Below are 27,519 nucleotides of genomic sequence, written 5' to 3' on the forward strand. Positions count from 1 at the left end.
CTCTGGGGGGAGCGTCATGCCATGGATGGCAGCGCTATCGAGATCCTGTGGCTGAGTTGAGGGGAGAAGTAAGAGATCCTCTGCCAGGGCCAATTGATGACCAGCAGTAGATAGTGACTCTGGCCAGATGAAATTCAATCCAAGTCCATTATTAGTTAATTATCATTATTATTGATTGCTCCAGAGTCCAGATGAGCGGGTAACAATAATAATATCCGCCAGCTCTCTATCTAGCCTCAATTGAGAAAGACAATCAAGCCAGAACAACTCAGCCGGGTGGCTGGTGAACTGCTCTCCTCTCATATCATATCATATCACATCACATCTCTCCTATCCGACCATGAGGGGGAAATCCCCAATGGGCACAACCCGCGGCTGAAAGAAGTTTGCGCCATCTCGTCTCCACCGTCCCCAACCTTCTCAGCCTGGACGCGCTGTGTATGGACGCTGTGCCTAGAGTAGACTGAGTAGTAGACGCAGTAGTCTAGTCCAGCAGACTAACTCAAGTCGAGCAGGGTCAGAAAAGAAAGAAAGAAAGAAGATGGCTGAAGTTGCAAGGGCCCGCCGAGAAAACACGGAACATGGAAGCGCAAGATACGAAGATCCCACTAACTACAGTATGTATGCCGCCGTCTCTACGTAAGCCTTTTTCCAGCCGCGAGATATTTAATATTAAGCTTGGCGAAGTCAGAAAGACTTTTACTATTATCCAGAGAAGGTATTTGAAAAGTTTGAAAAAAACTCGTGGCACGGCTCAATATACTTCAGTAATCCATTATTCCCACTTCCTTGGAAAAGAACAGAAAAAAAAAGATAAAAAAAAAAGATAAAAAGATAAAAAGAAAGTCTGCATCTACGCTCCACCTAAATAAATAAAGTCTACAACACTCAAACCCACAATCAAACACAATCAAAACCCCAAATCCCAATCGGGAAGAAAAAGAAAAGAGAAAAAAGAAAATCACCCGCGCGGGAGATTCGACGACGATCATGACATTCATTGACAAGGCAATATCGAAAAAAAAGATCGTCGTTCCCCACTAGCATCATCGCATCATCGCATCTTGCAGTACACTGTAGATTATAGTTTTCACCCATTCGTATATGTAGCCAGAAAGATCGGCACAAGTTTCCCTCCCCCGGTCTTTCTTTCTATAATTCGCTTCAATGCTGCAGAGTAAATTACATATACACTACTGCATATGCATCTAATATCATAGCCTGCCTACTTAATAGGGCAAGTTATACATATACAGTACTTACTTAAATTACACTGACCGACAAGGATAAATGCATGGGGACTGTGCTAGTAATATCAGGAGTAAATTATTATTATTACTTGCAGCTGTGCCCGACATTATTATTAGCAATCGGATCGGCATTATCTGAGATCTAGCCATGTATTGAGATTGTCTCGATAATGGCTGTGCTTCTTCTGTACATGGCGTGTAACTTAGTGGTAGAGAATAATAATAATAAAGACCATGTCAAGCTCTACCCGACTCGGTACTCATGGCCGAATATAGACTCAACTCAACTTAACTCAATAGATAGCACGATGATCATAGTCTACTCGTACACGCCTTCCAGTCTAGATATATAACTCGCATAATGCTCGGTAGGTCAAGTGAAGTGTAGGTAGCCATATGCGACAGGATGAGGCGATCTGAATGGCAGATATCCACCAGTAAGCTACACGCGGTGCAACCAGTATATAAACTAAACTAATGGGTAATTGGCAGACGATGCATTTATTCATCAACAGAGAAAGCGGATGGTAGAGATCAATAATATCGAAAGCGTTGAGTTAACAAGATTAAGATGGCCTAGTCTATACTTAAAGTGCACTTATCAGTCAGTGCGCTATCATTGATATTTCTCATCAAGTAAAGTATTCTCTCTGCCCACTTGGATTCAATTCACTATGTGTCCTGGATCTATGTTCCTCCCCTAGCTAGGTAGTGGATCTTGACACAAAACGCTTGGTCGCCGCCTAGATGCAGCATGGTAATCCAGGACAAGATAAGCAAACAATGCCCAGAAATACCTATCTTTAGCGGATATATGTCCTGATAATTTCTGTTTTTTTTTTTTTTTTTTTTTTTTTTTTTTTTTTTTTTTTTCGCTTGCGTGTCCTGAATTCCATATTGATTATTATATCTTGATTGTTTGCTTAATTCGGATGTGGTCGCTGGTCGGATAACCTGCCGAGAGCTGTCTAAACATAATGTAGTTATCACATCTAAGATTCTTCTAGACATGGATTATGATTTGCGAAATGAAGGCCAATTTTATTTTCATTCCAAGCAGCCAACCAATGACTTACGACGTTGCGGTTTGTGGTACTTCTCATATAACCCGTGTGTATCCCAGTCCCGCGCCAGAGAGAAGTATATACATTAGACGCATTTCGCGTCTGTTCGAAGATACAAAATAAAAAAATATAGAAAACAAGAAACAAACGAACCGGACTCCTCATATGCGTCATGCCACAGAAATAAAACATCATCGACTTCTTTATGAGCTCGTGGTCTCGACCTGGATGGCGAAGGTGGGCACGTGGAATGTGACATTGGAGCTAGAGGAGAATGCCTCAGATCCTAAACTCAGATGGCCCAGGTAGTCCTGCGTAGTCGGGTAATTCGCCTTATTGGCCGATATCAGGTCCGTCAGGAGAGGCAGGATATCGCCGTGGAACGACTCGGTGGTGGTTTGAGTGGCCCAGGTGAGCACGTTCTGTTTCTGACCGTTCTCTCCGACGTAGAGATTGCTGGAATTATAGTGTCAGTAAAACTTGGCCAGGAGGATATTCCGATGGGGATGTGACGTACAATACGGTGCCGTTCAAGGTCTTCGAGGAAACAATACCCTTATTGAGGCCGATGGGTTGCGCCGCATCACCGACCGTCGCGAACCAGATCATGACTTCGCATTTGGCCTCGGTACTGTTACCTGAAATGGCTTTATCGCTATCGAAGAACATATCTATGGCGACGTTGGTGTTGACGGATTGATCGGTGAGCTGTGCGATATCGGTGGTCGCGGCGGCACTATCGCCCACCCCGTACGTCCACTCCAGGTCGAGCATGAGGTGCTGGACATCACTCATCAGGACCGGCAGCGTCTTGCCTCCAATCTCTGCGTTGGGGAACGCATGCACAGGCTGCGTCTCGGGGCCGACGGGATACTGCCAGGTGACGGAAAATTCGGGCGCGGTGTACTTGGTGGGATAGGTCTCGTTGTTGAACGTAGTAACCTGCGATCGTAGCTGTCAGCACCTATGCTTCTGCCATACGGTCCGGGTCTGCTCGACTTGATCTACTTACGTTCATACACAGTGCTCCTGTCTCTCCAGCGGTCACACCCCACTGGTTTGGGTTCACTGCGGGCAACAGGGTCAATATCCGCACAACCGTACACCTTCATCACGACGACCGGCATCGCATCGAGGTCACTTACGTATGAATTCCTCTCCTTTCGACGGCGGTTCGATACCGTAGGACTTCTGGCAGTATGTAGTCGTGGTGACGCCGTTGTTACTGGGGACGCCAGTAAATCCACCACCGCCGCCGCCGGTGCTATCGCTGCCACCACTGCTGCCACCACCAGCACCAATACCGGGGATACCAGCATTACCTGGATCGTAACCAAACAACGGCGGTTGTCCCGTCGCAGCGCGATGCGCATCGAGACCGACAAGAACTCCAATTGAAGTTCCAATGGGGATGGCCAGCAGGCCCGCGTTGACCAGCCATCGGAAGGCTGCGGCCATGGTGAAAGCAGGGCAAGGCAAAAAAAAAAGAAGAAGAAAAGACGGCAACGAAGGACGAAAAAAAGAAGGTCTGGATATGCGCTCTCGCCCCCAAAATAGCGAGTGTGTTGATATGGGGGGGGGGACTGGCCGATATTTACTGAATTAATTAATGACTGAGAGGCAGAGATGGATGTGAAGGGTCATCGGGGATCAGCGGTTGCTGCATCGACAGAAGGAAGACTCTGCCCTATTGGGTCCCGTGATAAGTAAGGCCATCTACTAACTACTATTACTAGTTACTGTCATTCGACTTCCTAGGCTAACTAACTTGACCAACTTCAACCGCAAATGGATGTCCATATAATTATAGCACTGCAAACGGGCTTTTTCTCTCTCCCTCTCCACAGTGACGTTCCTGCATGGCCAACCACGACGATCAAACACGGCATAGTGCCAGGTCAGAGCCCTTGCAAATGTGGTGAATTGTATCGAGCGGCAACAACTGGACGACGATAGATACATCCAAAGCTTGGTCCACTTGACCATGGTTAGCCCGCCAGCCCATCCCCTCGATCTCTTCCACTCGCTGCTGCACAATATAATAATTTCCAGTTCCCGCGGGAGGTGCCTGGGGCGAAACAGCACTAGGCGACGCACAGACGGGTGACAAGAAACAGTTGCGCCAGACGATGTGATGGCTTCGAATGCCTGGAGGACCAAGCATAACTAGTTAAACAACGCTATGATGCGATTCCCCCGGAAAACCAGACCCCCGCTAGAGGCACACAAACGACCACGAGACGGGAGCGATAGAACCAAAAAGAAGAAGGGCAAAAAAAAGATGAAAACGAAGCCGGCCGTGCCTGTGCCTGTGCCTGGATATGGCATGCCGTGAATGGGGGTCATTACGACGTAGGCTGACCAGGAACCGGCCTTTCTGCATCAGAATATGGTACACATAATTTCTCTTAACTACGGCTGAGAGCGGAAGCCAACCGAGGACCGAAGATGTAAGAACAACAGCAATCTGGTTCTTGACGATTCTGGCTCCGCAATTGGGGCAAAGTGTCAGATGAGCCACAGCGATCCCCTCGACGATCGTCTCCGGTTCGTCCGACTGGCATAAGCCCTAGATGGATGGATCCATCAGAGTCTGCGGTGATCGATCCCCCCGTCGCCCGGTCACCGTTCTCTTAATATAGCCCCCAAAGAACTCTCTCCGTAGATACTCCGTAGTTACTCCTCCAAACCTCCTCAAGTCTGTTTCCTGGGAAATCTGGACATCCGCGCGTCTGTGATCGTCTGCTGCTGCCGCCGTTGTTGTGTTGTTGCCAGCATTCGGTCTCCGACACTACACTCGTTTAGTCGTTACGCCGTCGTCCCGTCATGTTCACTGCGTTGTAAAGACCTATTATTATTATCATCGATATAACTAATTCCACCACTCACACGATCACTCGTTTTTCTGTTGTTGTCGTCGTCTATCGTCTTTATTTCCCAGTCACCCGAGGAGGATGACCTACCATCCCACGACGATGAATGACCACTACGAAGATGGAGGTGAGATGGTCGATCTCAATGTCCTCCACAGCCCAAGGGACCATAGTCGCTATACACAAGAACCCATCACGCCCGTGACGGCGAGACCGTTGATCAGGGGACCGGCTGGGTTCTCGGAAGAGTCTCTCCCGTCATATCGCTCATATCCATCTGGAGTCTCAGGGCATAATGGACTGACGGTGAATCGGGGCTATGGCGAGGAATCAGTTGCCTCTGGTGACTATTCCCGTCCAACTACGCCATCCTTGGTGGTATGTTCTCGTGGATCTGCATGACAGGCAGAAAAAGGTACAGCGGAGCTAACAAGAGGTGTCGATGCAGCCATTTCATCAGAATCGGTCCAGTGATTTCAGCTACCACAGCCAGGCCACTTTGACCAATCTGGTGAGCAAGCCGCCGTCTCCCGTTTACGCGAAGGAATGGGTCGAGCCGGGCTCGATCGCTCGCATTGCCGATCGAGACGACAAGGAAATCTGGAGAGGATGGAAGCGATTCATCTTCCGCATCGTTCCCTTCCTGATCTTTGCTAACACGGCCCTGTACCTGTTGTACCTGGGTCTTCGTATTGCCTGTGTCGTCTTCGCTCAGCGGGCTCAGCGCAACACCTTTGCGGCAGCGTGGGTCTTCATCGCCATCGAAGTCGCGACGGCCATTCCGTCCCTGATGCACAACGCTTGGACCATGTGGGCGATGAAGAAGCGACAGAGGCCGAAGCTGAGACTGACCGGAAACGACGTCCCGACCGTGGATGTGTTCATCACCTGTGCTGGTGAAGATGACGACGTCGTTCTCGACACCATCTGTGGCGCGTGCGATGTCGACTATCCGCGCGACCGTTTCCGGGTCATCGTGCTGGACGACGGTGGATCGGAGACTCTGAAAGCGTCCGTCCACCATCTGACCACCACGACCTATCCCAATCTCTACTACAGGGCCCGTCAGAAGATTCCCGGAGTGCCGCACCACTTCAAGGCTGGAAACCTCAACTATGGTCTCGAGCAGACCTATCTGCTGCCTGGAGGACCAGGCCAGTTCATGGCTGCCCTCGATGCTGACATGGTAAATTCCCCATTTCGGTTCGTTCCAATCCAAGTCTTTTCCTAATTGACCGGTGATCTGCAGATTCCTGAGCCAGATTGGTTACGCGCCGTCCTGCCCCATCTGCTTATCGACGATAAGATGGCCCTTGCATGTCCCCCACAGCTGTTCTACAACACGCCTCCCTCCGATCCCTTGGCGCAGAGCTTGGACTTCTTCGTCCATGTCATTGAGCCCATCAAGGACGCTCTTAATGTCGCTTGGTGTACGGGATCCGGTTACGTTGTTCGTCGCGAGGCTCTTGATGATATTGGCAACTTCCCTCTGGGTTCCTTGGCCGAAGATGTCGCGACGTCGACCCAGATGCTTGGTAAGGGCTGGAAGACCGCCTATGTGCACGAGCCCCTCCAGTTCGGTACGGTGCCCGAAGACTTTGGCTCGCATCTGAAGCAACGTACCCGATGGGCCATTGGAACCATTGAAACCGCCATCAAGCTGAACTTCTGTCTGTATGGTGACAAGGTGAAGAAGATGACTGTCGCCCAGCGCTTCTCCGGATTCCTCTATGCTACTCTCAGTTGGTACACTATCCTGCTCACTGCTTCTCTGTTCGCTATCCCCATTATCCTTTTGTGGGGCAAGCCTCTCGTGGCCTTTTCAAACATGGAACAGCTGCGGTGGCTCATTCGGGCGTGCTTTGCCACGACCATCATGAACCGAATTTGTGAATTCGTCCTCTTCATTCCCGCTGGCTACCACACCGGCCAGAGAGGTTCTCGATACCAGCTCTGGATGGCACCGTATATCGCGCTGTGCATTGTCCGCTCGTTCCTGCTGCCAACGTGGCTAGGAGGCCAGACCCAGGCCTTCAAGCCCACTGGCTCTCTGAGCTCCGCTCTCGAGGAGCGTGACCCTCAGCGCCGCAAGAATTTGTTCCGTCGGCTGTTCACTATCCTTTTCAACTACATGGCTGGTTTCCACTTGATCTTCGTGTATGCCACCTTGGTTGGAGCCGTGCTCGTCTCGTATCGCTGCTTCTACGAAACGTCTGGAGTCAAGAATACCCTCATCTGCTTGCTCGTTCATGCCTTCTGGCCTCCCCTGACCTTCCTGTTCCTCTGCACGTCCCTCTGGACGCCGATCGCTTATGCCATTGATCCTCCTTCGATGCCTGACCGAGAGGCGCTGTTGAAGCGAGATCCCAAGACTGGAGTCGCCCATCCAACGGAGCGGAGCAAGAAGATCGCATTTGGAGCACAGTCTGCCTGGTTCGAGCTGGAGTACACTGTGGCTACCGCTTTCACAGTCGTGGTCTTCGTTTGGTCCTTCTGGTTGTAGTTGAGCCAACGACTGCGCTCAGCTCTTTCCACGATGCATATATACATTGTATATCTAACTGCCATGTTACTGGCAGTACTTGTCATGATGATTCAACGTTGATCAACTTGGGTTCTTCGCTCCAGGCGTCAGGTAATGGGACATTGCATCCTGGCTCACAGCCACATTCTTGTAGAATATTGGTATGCTAGATTTAATGACATGACGAATATATCTTGCTGCATGTTTGAGCTTTCAGTGATTATCTAGTATCTCATAGCGAGGCCTTCCGTAGACCCACAAGCAAGATTAATTGTGTGAATCAATCAACATGTGCAATCGTCCCTGCTAGATTGTTTCTCGATCTCTTTCCGGAAACAAGGCCCATTATACAGCGGCGAAGCTGACACGCGCAGCCACATCAAGGTGCTATTCGATGGTTTTTCTCTCTCTCTCTCTTTTTTTGATGGCGTTCTACGAGCGACGAGTATGATTTTGGTATTAGTCGTGCGAGGATACCGAGCAATAGAAGGATAGCCTCCAGTGCTGAAGCTGGAGCTAGAGCTAGATCTACAGTAGAAGATAGGCTTGGTCTTTGGGCTAACTTCCAATTCTAATATCCTCAGTCTAAAACTACTACGTCTTCTTGCTTTAAGTATATTAAAAACCAACTAAAACGGTAGTTATCGGAACGGCTCTTTATCCCTCTTTCTGAAACTCGTGGACGCCTTACTAGTTAAGTATTAAATATGTTCTATTCTCGTGTGTTTTTGCAGTGTTCGACTCCATCCCCAGTAGATAGATAGATGTCTAAGATGGATAATATTACCTCTAATCTAATCTAATCTAACTAGTTAGTTAGTTAATTGTGTCTCAGACTGAATAACCTCTGAAAGATACCATTGCATTCTATAACGATTTGCTTTTTTTCCCCCGTAGTATTATAGGATAAGTAATTTGTTGTGGGATAGGGTCGAGAGACTCAGCGTAGAGTCTCTTTGAGCATAAAGATATCGAGAAGAGGGATCGCAACGGTTAGGCTCGGAGCTCAAGGTAGAGCTAGAGGAGAAGCTCTCAGAGGTCTGCGGTATAACATAATGGCTGATACTGAATAATAACTGAAGGGTGTAACTGCTTATTCCATTCTGAAAAAAAAAAAAAAAAAAAAAAAAAAAAAATAGAGAAACTGAATCTTAATCACCAATCCATTTGTCAACTATTATCCATTTGACGAATAATCGACATAGGAGAACTCTGCTTACCCTTTTCCTCTCCTGGCTCTAATGGAGTAACATCTCTTTCACTCGCACTATTAGTGTCCGGCCCTAGCTCTGCGCAACTTGAAGTCAGCCATTAATTCTAACTTAAGTCAAACTCCCTTACCAATCCGAGCCCTACCTCTCGCGAATTCAGCGGAGATCTTGCGTTTCTTCCTAGGCAACTATAAGGTCGTCTTCTGCAATTCTTGCAGGTTTTTGTATTGTTTTTTTTTTTTTTTTGCTTTTCTGCACTGTTGGGCTCTTTCTCGCCTGGCAGCTTAGTCGATAAGCCTGGATTTTCTGTGTGCGTTGCCTGCCACTGCTCCAGATCGCGCCGGATCTGCGCATCTAAGCTGAAGGTATAAATACTGCCCAAAAAACTCATTGATATCGTCGACCTTTGTTTCCCAGTCCCACTTAGAAATGATGTCCGCTGCTTCGCGGAGAGCTCTTAAACAATTATTCCACTCTTCCTATACCTGGTCAAAATCTAATTTAAGTTAGATTAGTGGTAGACATACCTTATCGCGGATAAGATCTTGGTCCTTCGCATTGGTGCCGGCCTGACTAAAGAAATCCCCCCTCACCAAGATATTGATGAGGAATAATGCCCCAATAATTACCCCTGCAATGGGCTTCGAGTAGCGCTGTCTTTCCTGTTCAGAAAGCTCGTTGCTCCACCATCTAATCAGGATTGCCATCGTGCGCCCCCTAGTATTGGCCTTAAACGAATCGACTCGGTTAGCACGGAGTGCAGAGAGCAAATCGTTATCCATTGCATCCTCGTCGTATAGATCCACCGCCCAGACGTAAGCCTAAAGACATGTTAGGACAAATCTAATTTAAGTTAGAATAGATTACCTCGGGGCGAGGATGTTCTATCTTCTCCCCGTTCACATCTGTCGCATTTTTTATGGCGGCCGCCGCCTGACCTTCCAGAGCAGATAACAAAGCCTGCCGGCGATGTTGTCCTGATTGCAGAATCGGTTGCCTCTAAAGTGATTTCCGCCCACTTGTAGCCCATCTTGAATGTTTTCAAATGTGTTGTTGTGTTGTGTTGATGGCATAAGGACGGAGGACTTCAGAGGCGGATATTATGGACCTCTGGGGGGCATGTCTGCATCACGCAGAACATTAGACGGCTCGTTCAGCTAGAAAGCATTAGTCTAAATTCTAACTTAAGTTAAATAAAGGCTTATACTTTGTTTCAAGTCGTGCTGACCCCAGTACGTGCCTTCGTAGATTTTGTTAAGAAGCTTATTGATAAAGTGAGCAGCTGCATTGGGGTCCTCTGCGCTGAGGAATAATGTCGCCTGCAGTTTATGAGCCCATGTCGGTATAAGCGTTACACTTGAGAGGGAACCACTCGATTAGCTCTTTTTCTATTGCAACACGAGCTCATGAAAAAGATGGGAATGAGTATTCATCTCGGTGGCACATAATGGGACGCTTTTGGGTGGTCTGAACGATTTTCTGGTCAGTGGAAAATTGGTGCCTAGGATATCACAACCCTATATTAGTATTATATAGTTTTGCTAGCGCTCAACGATAATGCCAAAGCTGATAGTCAAATATCAGTCTGCCAAACCAGTCTAGAAGGCTCAAGTACCGAACGACGCTCACGATTGACCCTGTGGCAAGACTTGCATTTGTCCCACGGGCTCCATCGACAATAAACACATTGTTTCTTGTCCCCGGCGTTTCGGATAACACAGTCCTGGCAGGGCAGTCCGGTAATTGATTGCAACAGAGGATGCCGGGACTGCAACCGGTTTGGTATTTTAGGAGACGGGGTAGGCGTGATCAAGTCATTTAAAAAGTTGGCTTTGTCATTATCTTCAAGTCTTCGGAGGTCTTGAGCACGTATTTATTGCTCGTTCTGCAGATCCCGCACTCAAAAGCTTGGGCTCACAAACGGGCCTGATGTAGAACCTTGTTCAGGGTGATGAGCGGCGTACTTAGGTATTGGGATCTCCGAAGGAGGTACATGCGGCTTGCCGAAGAGCGTATCAACTTCATAGGGTCGACTATAAACAGCCGCTGATCTTGGTACTGTTGGCCATATCCATCGGAGGCTTCAGATGGCAGCATTCATGGCAGCATTCGCTGTGAAAAGCAGCATGCGGAGATCTCGGTCATTCGGGTTACGATACTAGTCCATGATCAGGCTCCAGTCAGCGCGACTGGGCTTGGTAACCACAGAGCCGCAGATGGTATCTGCGAAGTAGAAAAGTCGCTCGAACTCCGGACACCAAAACTATCACAAGTTAGAAGTCGACACTCAAAAGCTATTTATCATCCACTTACACAGTCTGGTTTCCGATGTGGCCTTGAGCTTCATGGACGGTCCTTCCTCCTTTATATAAGAAGACCCGCATTATGGCATTGTCGAGTGTTGGCCTGTCCTTCACAACAATCTCGATATGATTCTATATAGGGATTCTCTTGCTTTATAGCCCTATGACAGTACAATCTCACCAGCACGGCAGCAATAAGCCTGCATGAGGACGATACTGAGAAGGCGAGAAATATGGATATCCAAAGAGCGCCAACCATTGGTAAGTGCGCTTTGGCTGCAGGAGTTTGCCATCTGTTCGAGTGAGATAAGACATATACAGGATTGACCACTGCCCTCTTGTGATTTGGCCCTCCTGTCGAAGGCGATTGATACATGTATCCAATTTTATCCCGTGTATAACGATGGCATTTTCAGAGTGGTCTCGAATTGCAAATGGAGAGACTTTCTAGGTTGAGACACTTTCCATAGATGCTCTCGAAGGCTGGCCCAATTCGTGCTTCTTCTTGGCCGCAAGAGTGGTCATGAAAATCGCATCAAGCTGCGTTCGAACAAGGGGCCTCATTCTGCAGTGATCCAACCATATAAAGGCCATAGTCTCGTAATATTGATCCTGAGAACATTTAGCAAAGGAGCGGATGCGGATCCGTGGATACATGGAGGATGGGGTCTCACTTAGATAATCAGGAATGTATGTATCTTCGCTCATGCGGCTTCAGATGCCAGTCGGTGGGTTCTCCCGCATGCGGACTGATATTGAAGAGTGTGAGGATCTTCGAAAACAAGAAGCCACTCTTTTAGGGACACCTGGATGCGGGCTGGAACTCTGGGAAGGATATTTTCCATCGATGTTTCCATCTTGAATTTTGATGTGGATGAATAAGACACTTGGATGGTCCCTAGCACAGGCTCACTGCCGAAGGGTCTCCGAATAGAAAGAAAAGTGTCGGCATTACAAAGACATGTGCAGGTGATTGATCATATCATCCGCTTGCTGTAGGTTCTTTGATATGCACATACCGAATCCTTCTCATCTAAACTCTGTATATGCTAGAGGAAATAAATATGGGATCAACCTCTCACCTATATCTAGAGCTAAGCAAGCAACCTAGCTACTAGCTAGGAGGTTGAATCATACCGTGCCCTTTATGATTCGACAAAATATAGTACGGGAATCCACAATGCTTATTTAATAGAAGAGAGGCGCTGCAGAAACTGTCGCTGATCCTTGACTTCTCCAGCAGCTATCCAGGTAACGATGGCCATTTATACACTCAGGCGAAGTCAACCTTAGCGTAACTGTAGGAGAAACCCGATAAAGACATCCTAATTGTAGAGCGTCTCAGAAGATAAAGACTTGTGAATCAAGTACCTAGTTAATTCTGTGAAGAGGATATATTCGACTACTTTCACTTGCCCCAAGACATATTCCATGGGAATCTGGAGTAGGTCCTCTTGTGAATTACTCGACTCAGTCTCTCGGCGGAAGGTTTCATTCGGAGATTCCCTTCTTCGATGCATGTTTTCCTGCAATTGATCTATCATCAAGGTCTAGTGAAGGAATGGCATAGGTGATTAGCCTGCATGAGCTGGGAAGGTAGTCGTGACATAAGTTAATGTGACTCAATTCCATTGTAAAATGAATGATGGATCTCCAGAGAAAGCATATCATCTTCAGCCAATTGCCAATGATAGAACTGATCTGGAGCCCCCCAGAGCTGAACTATAGAGTCGAACCCACCATTGACTTGAATAGCACAATCATGCTCTTCAGCTCGTACTCTTCGGAATACTGCTTGTCAATTAAGTAGACCGGAGAGAAAGGGAAATGGTTTAAAGGCCCTGTTAAGAATAAAGCGTAAATAGATAATTCCTACTAGGGCATGATGATGTATTCAAATTGTCTTCCCTACGAATGTACGCACGAAGCTGCAACAGTAACTCTGTACTTAATATTGTCCTCCACCAACAGTATCTGAATAGTCTGTATCGTACCCAAGTCCAAACCGCCTATCTAATTAATCACATAACCACCATCCACAACCATTGCATGCCCCTGCACGAACGACGCTTTCTCCGAGACCAAAAACAGTGCACAATCCGCAACTTCCTCCGGGGTACCCATACGTCCCATTGGCGCAATAGCCACAGCTGGCTGTAACATCTCTTTCGTCTTTTCATCTGAAGTCGTCATAGGTGTGTCGATCACACCGGGACAGATACAATTGACTCGGATATTGTGTTTTGAATAGTCGATTGCGTCGGAACGCGTAAGTGCGATCACAGCAGCTTTGGAGGCGCAGTATGCGGCTGTTATGAATTAGTATAGAATGAATAAACAAGTCAAGGACATGGAGGGATATTATTGTACTGGACATACGAGCATTCGGTCTCCCTACTATCCCCAACTGACTAGCAATATTGACAATCGCTCCTCGCTGCTTCCGTATTCCGTCCTTAACGGGGTCTTGTCCTACCATGGCCTTCAACTCCGCCCTCGACGACAGCCAACATCCTCGATAGTTAACCGCATTGACTCGGTCGAATTCTGCAATGTCCATTTCTCCAGATACTAGAGGCTTGCCCAGTACTCCTGCGCAATTGACGGCATAATCGACCCTTCCGAAATGCGCTACTACTTGCGCGATGAAGTCTTCGGCAAAGGTGTCAGCGGCGATGTCGCCGGGGATAGCAAGGACTGTAGTATCTGGATAGGAAGAGAGAATTGAGGTGCGGGTTTCGTCGAGAAGTGAAGCGTTTATGTCTGTGATTGCGAGCCGAGTACATCCTGCGGCTGCGAAGGCGCGCGCAGTGGCTGCGCCGATACCTGTTGCAAGGGTTAGTAAGTGCGCATATCTTTTTCTTTTACTTCCATTGTCTTATATTGATAATTAACGTGAGAATACATATATTCAGAGAAATATTGCCCAAGCTATGCCATGGACAAGGCCAAGAAACGTCATAGTTAGCACGTACCTGTCCCAGCAGCACCCGTCACCACAGCTACACCAGGAAATAGCGTTTCAGAAGCAGCCATTGGAATAGATGCACGCTTGGATAAGCATATATCAACTCGCTGTCGTATTGGAGTTCAGAATGGTCAGCTCCAGGATCCTATCTCGGCCTATGTCTTACGCGGGGAAGAGCGGGGATCGCTTATCCCACTTTTGATTAGGTGGTGAATAAGTATCTAACTCAATGGCCATCCTATGAGGTCTTGAAACAGCAGACTTTGTTTTGGTTGTAGTCTAGAGTATCTGTCAATTAATCCATATAGTTCCAAAAGTGGCTGAAGAGTCGTCAAGTCTAGAGCTTGATTGTGGGTTGGCTGTATAAGGACATAATACTCCAACTCGCTGTATTTATGGTACGGTGGGATAAATAAGAACTGGAACAGAACAATGCATATGCTTCATTGACCATTGAGGTACATGCCGTAAAGGTATTGCATTATACAATACATATAAATAATGAAACAGACTGATGCCAAATACGTAGGGCCTCTGGTCACGTTTTTGGAAATTGATTAAGGAAAATATCGAGATCATCAATCGTATCCATGCCAACCCCATCTCGCGCCATCGCGTCATTTTTAGAAAACGTACGGCTTGAAAAGGAGACTTCAGATTTACCGACCCAGGCGAATGACACCGGCAGCCATCAGTTTCTGGATCTTCATCCGGACCTGGGCGTTCTTCATGTGCTCCTGCAGAGCCATCGGGTCGCTCTTGGCCTGCTGGAGAATGCTCTGCATGACAGGATCCTGCAGGATGGACATGATCTAGAGAATGAGTTAGCTCTTGTTCTTCATACGGTAGACGAACATGCCAGAATTGACTTACCTCAGGATCTCTCTGGATACGCTCGGCAGTCTCCTGCTCCGTCTCACCAGCGCGTGCACTGTACTGCGCCTCCAAGGCCTTCTGCTGCTGTTGTTCAATCTCGCGGGTGTGCTTTCCTTCCGTGTCGTGCTCCCGGGCCTCCTCGAGGACGTCCAAGGCCCTATTGTACTCCTTCATGGCCTGCAGAGCTTGGGCCTTGCGGATATAGGCGCGGATGAACTTGGGATCACGCTTGAGGGCATCATCACAGTCCTGCACAGCCTGAGGGAAAGCCATGAGCTTGATAAGAGCAGCAGCACGGTTGGAGAAACCACGGGGGTCGTCAGGAGCGCGCTTTGTCATTTCTGTGAAGGCATCAACTGCACCAGGCCAGTCAGCTTCCTGGAACTTCTTCTGGCCCAGTTCGCGGGCCTCCTCAGCCTTGGCCGGGTCAATGTATGCATCACGCTCGGCCTTGACCTTGGCCTTCTCGGCATTGCGGAGCTTCGTAAGGACATCAGGTGTGCGGTGCTCGGTGAGTGACTTGTTGTAGTACTCGATAGCCTGAGGGAGGTCGCCCAGCTTCTCGTGCGCGCTACCGATTCTTGCAAAGGCCCTGCCAGCAATGTCAATCCCGTCCCTGCCCCGTACGCTAAGGATCCAATACTTACTTGGCGATCATCTTGAAGTCGGCTCTCAACTCGCGGCCCTCGTCAATGGCTTGCTGGCACGTCTCGATAGCACCCTTGTAGTCTCCTTTCTCGAACTTGGCGGCTCCGATGTTGTTGAGGTAGGTGATATCCTTGTTCAGTTCCCATGCTTTCGTGTAGTGCTCGATAGCCTCGTCGAACTGCTTCTTCTTGTAGAAGTCATTACCGACCTTCTTCTCCGCATCACCAGCCTCCTGCGCCTTCTTCTTTGCAATCGTCTCCTCATCCTCTGGTTCAGGCTCGGGCTCGGGCTCAGGCTCCTTCTTGGTCTCCGCGGGCTTGGGCTGGGCATCCGCCATCGGCACATCCTCGTCCTTGGCTCCAGCCTCGGGAGGAGCCCCGAATTGCATGTCAATTCCCAGCAGCACACTCATGACCTGCAGGAAACGGGGGTCACGCATCTCTTCTCCGATCGCGTTGGGGTTGTCCTTGAGGCGCTGCAGCTTCTGCATGAAGTCGCGGTCCGCTAACAGAGCAGACGTCTTCGGGTTGCTGGCCAGCTTCTGAATCATCTGAGGATCGTTGAACATGCCGCCCAGTCCACCCAATGGGTCGCCCTCAACACCGTCCGCGCGAGCCTCCGCCTCAATAGCCCTCTGCACGGCAGCCAGGCCGTTCTTAGCCTGGTCGTTGCCGGGCTCGAGCTTCAAAGCCTCTTCATATGCATCGTGCGCACCCACTAGAAGCAGTCAGTGATCTGTGTCATCCAACTTGACAAAGTGTAGGACATACATAGATCTCCTAAGCCACGGTAAGCAGCACCCTTTCTGACCCAACCCTTCGACCAGTCCGCCTTGATCTCGGTCGCCTTGTTGGCATCTTCCAAAGCTTTTTGGTACTCTGACTGAGCGGCGTAAACAGCAGATCGGTTGGAGTACAAAATATGGTTTTGGGGCTCGATCTCAATTGCTTGGGTGAATTTCTCACTGCACCTCATTAGTTTGTTGTTCCTGCGAGCCAGAAGCCGCATAAGCGGGGCATACGTACACAGCTGTTGCGTAGTCCTTCGCGGAGAAGGCCTTGTTGCCCTCTGCTTTCAATGCGTCCGCCATCTGAAGAGCTCGTAGGTATTATCGCGATAACTATCCAAGTGTTCTGATCGTCGACAGCAGCTGGTAGTCGTGACGGCGGACGAAGAAGAGCTCACGCCGTTATGAGCTGTTGACCGCGGAGCTTCTGGAAATTTCGAGGTGGGGGAAGACATCAGGCAGAAACCAGGCAGCAACCAGGCAGAAATACCAAACACCTCAGGCACCACACAGGGCTTCCCACGCTAAACCGTTTTCAGCGCGCCACTCCCCGCCTCGGTGATTGTGACGATCGAAAAAAAACATCTCCGCCGCCATTGTTAACGGTCAAATTTCCAGCCGCAACACTTTCTTTCAGCTGTCAGCATAGCCCTATCGATGGCTCGCTAATAATAATCACTTCTGGTCCACATAGCCAGCTACTCGAACATGATTACATTCAGAGTTACACGGTGATCTCGCCTTCTCATCCAACAGTCCTTGACTCTAATCGCAATCCCCTCCCAAAATGGCCTCCGCGGGCTCTTCGCGCGGTGGCTCCAACGTCACCGCGCTGGCGTCGAAACTATATGAGGAGTGCCGTAATAACTTCTCGCCGGACCATCTCTTCTACCAGCAGGACCTGATCGGCTTGGGGATCATACCGAATAATGACTTGGCTCTGCTGCTCCAGTGCACTCAATCTCTGGTTGACCAGAAACTGTTCCGTCTGTTGCATGGAAAGGATGATCGTCTGGCATGGAAGGTGATCTCGCAGGAAGATGCTGAGAAGTAAGTATCTCGTGTTGTTTTCAAGACCCTCTAAAAAAATAATAAAGATAAAAGATTTGAATGCTGACCCGTCTATCACATAGACTCCAGAACCTGAGTCCCGATGAGTCCCTGGTCTACAATGTCATCCATTCCACTGGCCGAACAGGCATCTGGGTCCGTGCTATTGGAAACCGTACGAATCTGCACAAGATGATCCTGGACAAGTGCCTCAAGTCCCTCGAGAACAAGAACTACATCAAAGCCGTTCGCAATGTCAAATTCCCCAACCGCAAGATGTACATGCTAGCGGGTCTTACGCCCAGCGAGGATGTCACAGGAGGAGCATGGTTCACGGATGGAGTACTGGATGCGAATTTCATCAATGCCCTGGCCGGTTTCGTCGAGCTCTATATAAGCCGCAGAAGCTGGTACGAAGTTCCCTCCGAACAGCGCAACAAGAGACAAAAGACAAGCACGGGCGAAGCCATCACCAAGAAAGAGCCTACGGAGAAGGAATACTTGCCCTACCCGGCCGGGTACCAGGGATACCCGACCGTCACCCAGATCACCGCCGAAGTGAACAAGACCGGCGTCACCCCCGTGATGATGGGCGAAGAAAGCATCTCGCAGTTACTTCAGATGCTCTGCTACGACAACAAGCTCATCGCGATGAACAACGACCAGGTCTATAAAGCCGTTCGGAAACCGAATGCCATCAAGAGCGGCGCTGCAGCTGAGACGGCCGAGAAGGAGGGCCAACTAGGCAAGAATGGCATGACGGAATCGCCATGCGGACAATGTCCGGTATTCAAGCTCTGCATCCCCGGCGGCGCAGTCAGTCCTGAAACCTGCGAGTACTTCGATCCATGGCTGGAAAAAGCCTTCGGGTTCTAATCCACATCCCTGTTTATCTTCTCTCGGAGGTCTCTTCGTTCATCCACGTGTGGTTTGATTTTTTTTTGCATAGCGCTGGCGTTCTAAAAGGACTCTTTTCGGCTCTGTGGGCTACCGTGACCTACATTTTTAAAAAAAGTTACTGGTCGATCACATAGAACGGACGGGATTGTGGTCTGGCACCTTTTTTTTGTCTTCTTGTTTTGAATATTCTGAGCGGACATATCATGTACGAATACTGATATGAGGCGCGTGTTCATTAGTTATGTCTAGAGAGGACGAGACAAATCCCATGGATCTCAATGGATCCTTAATTTGTCATTGAGTAGTGGCACAGGTTCATCTCTGTAGTCTATTTAAGTCTCATGAGACTAAAATAAAGAAGAGTAAATAAAAGAAAAGAAAAGGGGTATATATCATACACAAAACATGCACCCAAACACCTAGCTCTGGAATCGAAGAATGCGAAGAGGCTGGATTTATTTCCCTAAAGTCTTCCGACACTCATCGCAATACCACGTCCCCAACGGTTCGCGCGTCAATCCCACGCACTTCCAATGGAACCATTCGTAAGGACAATTATCATTGTCACAGGCAACCATGTCTCCGTGACTGACGCTGCGGCAGGTACAGTAGACCTTTGAATCTTCGGCACCCTCGTCCTCTTCTTCGTCCTCCATCTCCTCATCAGAGCCTGCAGCTATGCGCACACGGGAAACGCTACCGGCTTCAGAGTCAGAGCCATCGGCGCTCGAGAGAATAGAGTCTTCGTCCTCCTCGTCTCCGCCTGAGGGCGACTTTTTGAGAGCACCGGATGGAAGCTTTATGCGACCACTGACGCTGGATGAACGTTTGATATGCTTTCCGTTTAGACTGGATGTGGCTTTTATCTTCTTGATCTGCTGGTGAGGAGCGACTTTCTTCGTTATGGCTTTCTTGGTCACACCACCCGCCCGCGGTCCTGCACTACCTGCGCGAGTCGACCCAGGAGTCCCGGCCTTGGGTGTTCCTGGCCCTAATGAGGATTGTCTGAGGTTCGATGATGCCGCCGGGAGAGTGCCCAATGAGGCGTTTAAGCGTCGACGCTTATTATCCACGGCACCAGCAGAAGACTCCCGCTGTCGTTGTTGCTGAAGATGCACCGCAGTAGCGGCGGGAGTGGCAGGAGCAGAACTTCGCCCACCGGCCTGTACGGCTAGGGCAGTTGCACTAGCGGTACGACTGATGGGATTTGGTCTCTGAACCGCGCTTACTGAGGTATTCGCGTTTCCCGATGTTGGGTTGAGTGGAGAGGCGTATGAGGTTGATTCAGAGGGAGTAGGGTCTGGAAAGAATATTTTCGGCAACTCGCGATACTGGTCCTTATTTCGAAATAAAGAAGGAATAGGAGGATCATTTGACAAGACGCCTTCATTCTGTAAATCACGGATCTTGATATCCAGCTTCTTAATCTGGCGGTCCAGCAGGACACATGCTTTCTCGCTGAGTTGGATCTTCTCATCTTGTAACTGCTGAGTCCTATCAAAGTTCTGCAATATCGTCTTGCTATACTGTTCTTCTTTGGGGTTTGGCGCATGACTCCCGTTGAGTTTGATGAATTTCTGCAAGCTGCTATCGCGCGAGTTGATGGTTGAACGACATTCTTGGATGATCTTGTCCTTGGCCTGTATCTCTTCCATCAAATGTGTTATTTCGGCCGGTAAGTTCGCAACATCGTGAACGAACTGTTCCAGTACCGTGGCGCAATCCTCTGCACCGTGAGCCATGACGGAGCGAGTTGTAAGTCTCAATGGCGCTTTGATTTTGGACTGTGACGCGACAATATCAAGGTGAACCCACTAAAGGGCCGATGTAATATGTAGTGTGTTATTCCCACCCTTTGGACAGCAAGTGGCGAAGATGGTTCGATGGCGGAGGGCGGGGAAATTGATGGATGAATCGCGGAGATGGAAATGAATTGAATGACTTTCTGGAGAGGCGTTTAACCATCACGTGATACTGTATGCGCACGGACCATTCAGTAGGGCTGATCCATCAAGCCACATTGTGGCGCATGTAACATGTGGCTGTGTTACATTCCCATTAATTCCTATCAACGATGCTTTTATGGACAAGTAGAGGGAAGATTGAGAGTAACTTTGAAATAGATGCAGGTATGCGCTGAATGGACTATACAATATTATTTTGTGGCATTATTAAGGTATCGTCCCCCACACTATACAGGACATGATATACACATTTCTCATATCCCATAGAAGCAAATGAACAACTCGTGATAAGCATCGTAGCTCATAAAAAAGCAGGTCGATATGGAAGAACCGGCCCTTCCCTTGACGGTGCATATATCTCTCTTTTCGCTCCTGGCGATTGCGACTCGTAGAGCTTCACGTGCCATGGCCACAGACAATCGAAAATCCGAAGAGCTAGTTCGTCCTAGTTGGGAGACTTTGTCCCTTCCACAGGCGGCTTGATCCAGCCCTTTAGGCCAGCCTTCTGTATGCCCCTGTACCAAACATTACCCATCTTCCGGTATCCCTCGTCTGTCGGATGGAGACCGTCCACAAGTTCCTTCGTTGTCAGCGCGTGACTGAAATCGACAACCATGACCGTTTTGCCCGCCCTGGCACGCTTCGCCACGACGCCTGGGACCGCCTTATTGTAGGTATTGATCCGAGCCATAGTAGTCGGGTTAGCTGCGGGGATGATCTTAGCTACTAGAACAGCGGCATCAGGGCAAGCAGCGACGATTTGATCGATCAGGCTTCCGAGACGCGCAGGGGCGCTATCCGGATCGTCTGGCTGGTTCATATCGTTTGTCCCAGCATGGACAAGAACGACATTTGGACGCATGGGTAATGAATAGTTCGCGTATGTGGCGATCTCGCTGATAACGGCACCGTTGTGTCCCTCATTCTGATTATCGCACATCGTCCCCGAGGATACGCTTCCGATCATATTGACCCTGTTTCCTCGGGACAGATCCTGTTCAAGTCTCCAGCGGTATCCGTTTCCATCGCTGCTCCTGTAACCGAATGTAATAGAATCACCTAACGGTAGGATCCGGAGGGGCGTGCCGCCGCCAATGGTCACCGTGAGATTGGAAAGTACCGCAGAGATAGGATTTGAAACATCGACAGCTTCACAGGCTGAAGAGGTCCGTGAGCCGATCCTTCTCACGTTTCGAATTGAGGGAGCGGACTCTGGCATACTGTCAGCGACCATGTCTGGTTGCGTGTCAAGGAATGAATGAATGTACTGTACTCATGCAGCACTAGGTGGGCACTCACCGCAAAACACTGTCAAGCAGCTTAATAAAACAAATGTATTATACATTATCAGCCAAGACATACTTGCGACGGGACAAGGAGGACAGAAGTAGAGGAAGGTCCGGACAGATGTCAGGGACCGATGTCAACTTAAACAAAGAGATCGCCATCTCCTGGACCCCTCCAGACTGCTCATTAGCCTTCCTTGCTTGGAAAGGGCGTACACGCATGCCACATGGTACTTTTTCTCACGTAAGTATTCATTCCAGGACCGCGGTCTTTCGCGCCCTGTGCTAGCCTCTGGCGCGTACTGTGACACTTTCAATCAAGGGATGGAACGCGATTCGAGGACAACGATTGAACTATTGACCACCTCCGCTCTCTAGCGCCTTGACGCAGTCCATCGGTGCAGTAAAATGGGAGTAAATCATCGCCGAGCTCTCCGAAGATCGACAGAGAAAATAAACTACGTCGATCAACAGGCAGTTTTACGGTGAGCGCGGGGCTTGTTTCGTGGACGCGAGCGATCGGTCCTTTTGTCCAAATCTCGGTGAACGCGAGCACGTGGAGGGAGATATGGCGACGATCACATCCTTTGGATGAATTATTACCCTGAGCTCAACTGGCAGTACTGTACCGGCCTCTAAGTAGCTATGGTAGAGTCCTACCCGGATTGCAAATAGGACGAGTAGAAAACGAGCCACAATGAAATTTGAGATTCCTGCTGCACCATTTTCCCGAATAGTCTTCGTCTAACTACACTGAATTCGCGGTGGAAAAGCTGATCATTCGGACAGATAAGATAGACCTGAGATCGCATGCTGATTGGATCTTGTCTGTTTGAACCATGCCAGGGCAAGATCCCAGTTCCAGACGGAAAAAGAGATGGAAATGGAATAGAATGCTTACCCGATCCTCCTGAACTTGGGCTCGTGCTTATGAGCCTATGCAGCAAGAGAGGAAACTGAAATAGGACCTTTGATTATTAGCTAAGAAATTATCCTTCAACTTCACTACTTAGTAGAGAATTGATATCTACATTGCCGTCTCAGATAGCCTCTATGTACCAAATGGAATAAAATACAACGGGGGAGAGAAAAGTTGAGCGAGCTGATCCAAACACGAACCCGCCTGCTGTAACTCATAAATCATCGTGATACGTAGCAGCACTGTATTCATACATGAATCGATCAATCAATCAATCATGCACGTTTCTTCCCAAGAGATTCTGGCGGCTCAAACTCTTCTGGCTCCGGGGCGACAAGCGATGATAAAAGAGTGGCATCCTGAGGAAGACCGTACGAGAACCAGTCGGGACTGACAGAGTCGATGTCCATAAGTGCTTCGTTTCCCCGCGCTGTTGCCGATGTTGATACAGAAGCTTGTTCCGGTATGGGAAATGACCATTGCGGCATGTCCAGGTCAGACGACAGGAAACCGACTAGTGGGACACGGTTTGCGTGGAATGGTGACTGCTGAGAAGGAGGAAGGTCAACCCATTCGGGACGAAAGATATCTTCTGCAGGGATGGCAATGTCGCTTTGCGGTCGATTCAGACGTTGAGAGGGAGAAGGCTGCTTGCGAGATCTGTGTCTCTTGGCCGATGGCTCTGGTTGTTCCACTGACGCAGGCGAGGATAGATCGCTTATGTCGAACCCTCTTTTGGGAGCTATTCGTCGAATGAACCCGTCGCAAAGGGCGAAGGCACGTTGGTATGATAAACTTCGATTGGCCATGTGGACGAGCCAGCGGTGCGCCTTCTTGGCGGCTGCTAAGACTGTCGAGAGCAGTGGTGCGTCGTCCATATTGTCGACAGATAGATGGATGAGGATAATGACGGTTGCCTGCATGATATTATGTAGAATACACCACCATGGAGACAGCCGGAAGAGCCAAGCGACGTCAGGCTCTTCTGGCAAGAGGCGAATAAGTGACAAAGCCGAATCGAGACAAACCTGCGCCATGTCATTGCCCAGCTTCGTGTGCTGGTTCTTGCGGTCGGATGAAGGAGACGGTTCCCTCGACTCTGGATGCGTAAGACATGGCCGAGTTAGGGTTATTTTAGCGCTGTAGTAGTTGATAGCAAGGCTGAAGCGTTCTTTTGTCCAGTCCTCCTTTTCAAATTGTTGGTCCTGCCCTTCTAAAGGGAACTTATAGACGTCTGGTACCTTGGAAAGCCAAACCTCCAATTTCGAGGAGAACCTGCTTATCCGCGAAACTGTTTGGGACCACCCATCTCTTACTGCGTTGACGGTATAGACTGTGTTGAGCACCGCATGTGACACCAACGTTAAGTCAACTAGGACGAAGAAGTATAAGGATGGGTTGGGGATTAAGGTATTCAGATAGTCTGCAGTGCTTGCAGCCTCGACGCGATCCTCGAAGAGCGTGCCTTTAGGATGGCATTCACGATAGGAAAGTTTTTTATAGATTCCACGCGCGTCTGGCTGTTGATCGGAGTTCTCCTCGAATGGGAGAGGAGGGTCTGTGGAGGTGGCACTGTCGCTAATACAGGACACTCGCCCTGTACTGACAGCAAGAAGGTGTTCGAGGCAATACAGAGACCACCATAAACACGAACGAGCCTGTTTGGACTCGTCTGTGGTTTTTCCATCGACGTTTCGAAGGTTTATCCCGAGCGCTATAGCAGAACGGATCGCCAGACCGGCTATATTCCAGGCTCTGGCGAGGTGTTAGTAGATCCGCACGACCGAGCTAGGTGAGTGTCAAAAAGAAAACTTTTCAACAGAAGCGATCTGCAACAGATAAGAGAGTGTTCCAACTCACCTGTTGACTTGACCAGACGCCAACAGATAAAGAGCAGTCAATGCCTCAACCTGAACCATTTGCAGATCAGCATGAGTGAAGAGCACATTATCACTCAGAGCCAACTTCCTGGCTCTTTGTAGATACACTGTATCTCCCCCCAGCGTTCCCTCTGACAGCTCGAAATACCTGAAACCAATGGCGAATATCATGTTCAAGATGGCTAGCCATTTGGCCCCAGGCTTCGACTCGGGATGTTTGAAGAAGTGTTGATATTGACAAATGAATGTCCTCTTTCGAATCATTGGAAATGAAGGATATACGTATTCGAGATACGTATAGAACAGCTTGTCGGCCGCTTTTTTCGGCGGCAGAGCGTATGGGTCCACGTCCTCATTACTCGCGATAGCGAGATCATCCAGATGATAGTTCATATTGGTGATCGAATACCTTTCGTCACTAGTTGGCAGTTCCTGGTGAATATGCCGATTCTGATCCTTGGGGAGATCGTGACCTTGTGCCCCCGTCGCTGGGTCGTTGTCATGCTTATCAGCTTCTGCTTCAAGTCTCTTCATCCATGTGACCTCAGAGTTCTTGCCCATAAACCCCGTAGCTCTTGTATTTGCGCTTCGGTTCAGATCCTCTTCCACGATATCAACCGCGTTGAGGGAACCGAGAGAGGAAGATGAGGTGTCCGAATCCTCCGGGTCGCTCTCCTCCCCTCCCTTTGGTGAACTAAGTACTTCTGAAGACTTTTTCTCCCCAGGCCTGTCAGAAAGAAAGGGAAAAAAGAAGAAAAAAGAAAAAAAGAGAAGGTCAGAAGGGCTTAATTCAGATTCCTACCTTCAAGACTCTTCGTATCCGCCTTGCGACATGATCGTCTACCTCCTCTGATATTTCGCGCATGAATCTCTCATATTGTTCGACCTTGCGAGTAAGTGACTCGAGTTGTCTCTGCTCCCGCACCCTTTTCCCTTCTGAATACGCACAGTGGAGATTCAGATCCAGACACTGCCTGCAGGATGGGGTTTCCGCAGTGCATTTGATCTTTCGCTGCCTGCATTGCTCACAGGCTCGAGGCGCTCGACGGCGGCGTTGCATCGCGGGTCCAGAAGTCGATATGCGCGGTATTGCGACCTTTACACCCATCCTGTTTTCCGGCGGAGAGAATGCAGATGTCAAGGAATGACTACTGGACGGGGGATGTACCGGGTCATTGCTCGACCCTCGACTCTGCGCCATATGGGAAGGACGCTGACTCGGTTATGGAAAGAAAGGTGGCCTTTCGAAGGAGAAGAGGGTCGTCTGAATACATGTTCGGGGACATCTCGCATCAGTTCGGCCTTCACACGTCTGGCAGTTATTTATCAGGGCCGGCCGTTCGCCCATTATTGTCCGGGCCCATCAATAGCCAAAATGCATATCAATAATGCGAAAAGAAGCGGCTTCTCCACAAAAGCCATCACTCGAAGAGGGTAGATTGATGTCATGACACCCCGCAGCACGAACATTCTGAGGGCCGGATATTATATACAGGCCATCCGCGCGAATAATCTACTCCCACGACAGAGCGGGAAATGATCATCATCCGAGGCACAGTTACAGAGATTCCCATTGGCGCTGTGCTTCTCGCCTAGAAAGACGAGTTCTCCCCTAAGAGTGCCAACCTTCATTTCAGACTCCTGGTACCTAGGATATAAGTAGAGCTGCTTTAGCAGATGCGAAGTCAGATAGCAAATACGCTCGAGAAGAGGATGCAAATCCGGAGCCCTTGTCGCGACATTAAGACTATGCCTACGAGAAAAAGATACAATATGTATAATTTCCCGAGCAGCATTTTGCCTTATTGTGTTACTCCTAACGGTTGTGGGATTTGATCGCGTCCTGAATTCTTCTTCATGGCCTCAGCCGCTTATCATCAAAACCTGGCATAAAATGCATGAAAACGTTTGTGCAGTGGCAGGGAGCATCGTAACGTCACCTACGTGATGAAGCTCATTAACTATACTCATTGCTTTTTATTATATCTGTAGTTAAGCTTCCCAATTATTATCGACGATTTCGCCAGTGCGGGAGGGAGATCCACGTACTATTATGACTTCCATAAGAGAACAATATGATGACACACCGTTATACCGTAACTACCTAACTACCCCTCATTAATAAAGTTTGATAATAGTCAAAATACTCGGGGACGACCCGACAGCATTCGCCACTCCCAGATGTGATGATACTTGATAGGAACCGTAGGATGGTTCGACCAGGGGCAGGTCTAGCGAGTCCGAATATATGGTAATATCAGCCTGTGATGGATGACGATAGACAATGACATGAATATAGACCCACAGTACAGAGAGTACCTGGGAACAGGTGAGTTCGACCTGCAGAGCTTTTCCCTTAATGGTATTGTCATAGCTCAGTGCGCTGGTATCTGGGATCTGCATCTTACCCAGGGTATCGGCACCAGCTGCATTACACAGATTGTGAAGGTTCAGCAATCTCGAAGTTTGCATCAGCGCGCACGATCTCTTCGTCAAAGTAAACGGCCTTCTATACATGATTCAGACCTCGCAGCCTTGACATCTGTCCATCACAGATTAGATAATTCCTGGTGGGCATGGCTTAGGCCTGATGTAGAGATACTCCCTCCATTTTCGTCACACTCGGCTAGGAAAAGGACCATATTTCGGTTCCTACTGCAGCCTTTTGACGTAAGCGCAGCCCTACAGCCTGAAAGCGGACACGTACTCTTCGGTGGATTCTGCTTTGTTGGGATTATTTGGATGCTCATTATTACCATAGAGCCTGTCTTTAGGCGAGACGACGTTCGCGGGCCAGGAACGTGATGACATCATTGGAACATGCGCTCTTTGCTCTTCTGGACACCGCAAGAAACACAAATGCGGTATCTGGATGCGAAATCCATTCTCTTTCGTTGCCTCTTCTTGATATGCGGTTTATTGAAAATGCCACGGATTATAACGAGGGGATTGTTCTCGCTGGGATAGCTGATAGATAAGTATGGTCCGTGTGTCGGAGCGCTTATCGGCGGCTTCT

At 49.0% G+C, this 27,519-nt stretch overlaps 10 protein-coding genes across 10 annotated transcripts; 2 read left to right on the forward strand and 8 right to left on the reverse strand.

Moving 5' to 3' along the window:
• Positions 1–694: 694 nt before the first annotated feature.
• Positions 695–1,010, reverse strand: C8Q69DRAFT_477134 (hypothetical protein). The gene has a single exon (XM_028631306.1). It carries the CDS (start codon positions 999–1,001, stop codon positions 765–767), a length of 237 nt encoding a protein of 78 aa, XP_028482659.1. The 5' UTR covers positions 1,002–1,010; the 3' UTR covers positions 695–764.
• A 1,467-nt stretch (positions 1,011–2,477) lies between these two features.
• On the reverse strand, positions 2,478–4,001 carry C8Q69DRAFT_78388 (concanavalin A-like lectin/glucanase domain-containing protein). Its single transcript, XM_028634035.1, has 4 exons — positions 3,460–4,001; positions 3,327–3,382; positions 2,832–3,256; positions 2,478–2,770 (listed from the first exon to the last, which is right to left on the reverse strand). Exons 1-4 carry the CDS (start codon positions 3,770–3,772, stop codon positions 2,518–2,520), a joined length of 1,047 nt encoding a protein of 348 aa, XP_028482660.1. The 5' UTR covers positions 3,773–4,001; the 3' UTR covers positions 2,478–2,517.
• Positions 4,002–5,289: 1,288 nt separating this feature from the next.
• C8Q69DRAFT_509593 (putative glycosyl transferase) lies at positions 5,290–7,690 on the forward strand (the record flags this gene model as incomplete). Its single annotated transcript, XM_028633107.1, has 3 exons — positions 5,290–5,565; positions 5,636–6,373; positions 6,437–7,690. 3 exons carry the CDS (start codon positions 5,290–5,292, stop codon positions 7,688–7,690), a joined length of 2,268 nt encoding a protein of 755 aa, XP_028482661.1.
• Positions 7,691–9,116: 1,426 nt separating this feature from the next.
• On the reverse strand, positions 9,117–9,830 carry C8Q69DRAFT_78515 (hypothetical protein). The gene is made up of 2 exons (XM_028634036.1): positions 9,450–9,830; positions 9,117–9,401 (listed from the first exon to the last, which is right to left on the reverse strand). Exons 1-2 carry the CDS (start codon positions 9,702–9,704, stop codon positions 9,207–9,209), a joined length of 450 nt encoding a protein of 149 aa, XP_028482662.1. The 5' UTR covers positions 9,705–9,830; the 3' UTR covers positions 9,117–9,206.
• A 3,334-nt stretch (positions 9,831–13,164) lies between these two features.
• On the reverse strand, positions 13,165–14,556 carry C8Q69DRAFT_78633 (oxidoreductase). The gene is made up of 3 exons (XM_028634038.1): positions 14,201–14,556; positions 13,605–14,051; positions 13,165–13,534 (listed from the first exon to the last, which is right to left on the reverse strand). Exons 1-3 carry the CDS (start codon positions 14,259–14,261, stop codon positions 13,239–13,241), a joined length of 804 nt encoding a protein of 267 aa, XP_028482663.1. The 5' UTR covers positions 14,262–14,556; the 3' UTR covers positions 13,165–13,238.
• A 45-nt stretch (positions 14,557–14,601) lies between these two features.
• C8Q69DRAFT_78615 (heat shock protein STI1) lies at positions 14,602–16,951 on the reverse strand. Its single transcript, XM_028634037.1, has 5 exons — positions 16,743–16,951; positions 16,488–16,681; positions 15,717–16,434; positions 15,067–15,661; positions 14,602–15,005 (listed from the first exon to the last, which is right to left on the reverse strand). The coding sequence occupies exons 1-5, from the start codon at positions 16,805–16,807 to the stop codon at positions 14,853–14,855; spliced, it is 1,725 nt and encodes a 574-aa protein (XP_028482664.1). The 5' UTR covers positions 16,808–16,951; the 3' UTR covers positions 14,602–14,852.
• A 340-nt stretch (positions 16,952–17,291) lies between these two features.
• Positions 17,292–18,430, forward strand: C8Q69DRAFT_406824 (putative DNA-directed RNA polymerase III subunit Rpc34; the record flags this gene model as incomplete). Its single annotated transcript, XM_028628134.1, has 2 exons — positions 17,292–17,554; positions 17,638–18,430. The coding sequence occupies 2 exons, from the start codon at positions 17,292–17,294 to the stop codon at positions 18,428–18,430; spliced, it is 1,056 nt and encodes a 351-aa protein (XP_028482665.1).
• A 270-nt stretch (positions 18,431–18,700) lies between these two features.
• On the reverse strand, positions 18,701–20,367 carry C8Q69DRAFT_78679 (putative PHD finger domain protein). The gene has a single exon (XM_028634039.1). The coding sequence runs from the start codon at positions 20,194–20,196 to the stop codon at positions 18,910–18,912; it is 1,287 nt and encodes a 428-aa protein (XP_028482666.1). The 5' UTR covers positions 20,197–20,367; the 3' UTR covers positions 18,701–18,909.
• Positions 20,368–20,508: 141 nt separating this feature from the next.
• C8Q69DRAFT_477168 (SGNH hydrolase-type esterase domain-containing protein) lies at positions 20,509–21,869 on the reverse strand. Its single transcript, XM_028631307.1, has one exon. The coding sequence runs from the start codon at positions 21,650–21,652 to the stop codon at positions 20,864–20,866; it is 789 nt and encodes a 262-aa protein (XP_028482667.1). The 5' UTR covers positions 21,653–21,869; the 3' UTR covers positions 20,509–20,863.
• A 1,029-nt stretch (positions 21,870–22,898) lies between these two features.
• Positions 22,899–25,611, reverse strand: C8Q69DRAFT_406692 (fungal-specific transcription factor; the record flags this gene model as incomplete). Its single annotated transcript, XM_028628129.1, has 3 exons — positions 22,899–24,378; positions 24,484–25,187; positions 25,306–25,611. The coding sequence occupies 3 exons, from the start codon at positions 25,609–25,611 to the stop codon at positions 22,899–22,901; spliced, it is 2,490 nt and encodes an 829-aa protein (XP_028482668.1).
• Between the last annotated feature and the right edge of the window lie 1,908 nt (positions 25,612–27,519).

This window comes from Paecilomyces variotii, assembly GCF_004022145.1.
Source record: "Paecilomyces variotii strain CBS 101075 chromosome Unknown C8Q69scaffold_11, whole genome shotgun sequence".
Taxonomy (NCBI): domain Eukaryota; kingdom Fungi; phylum Ascomycota; class Eurotiomycetes; order Eurotiales; family Thermoascaceae; genus Paecilomyces; species Paecilomyces variotii.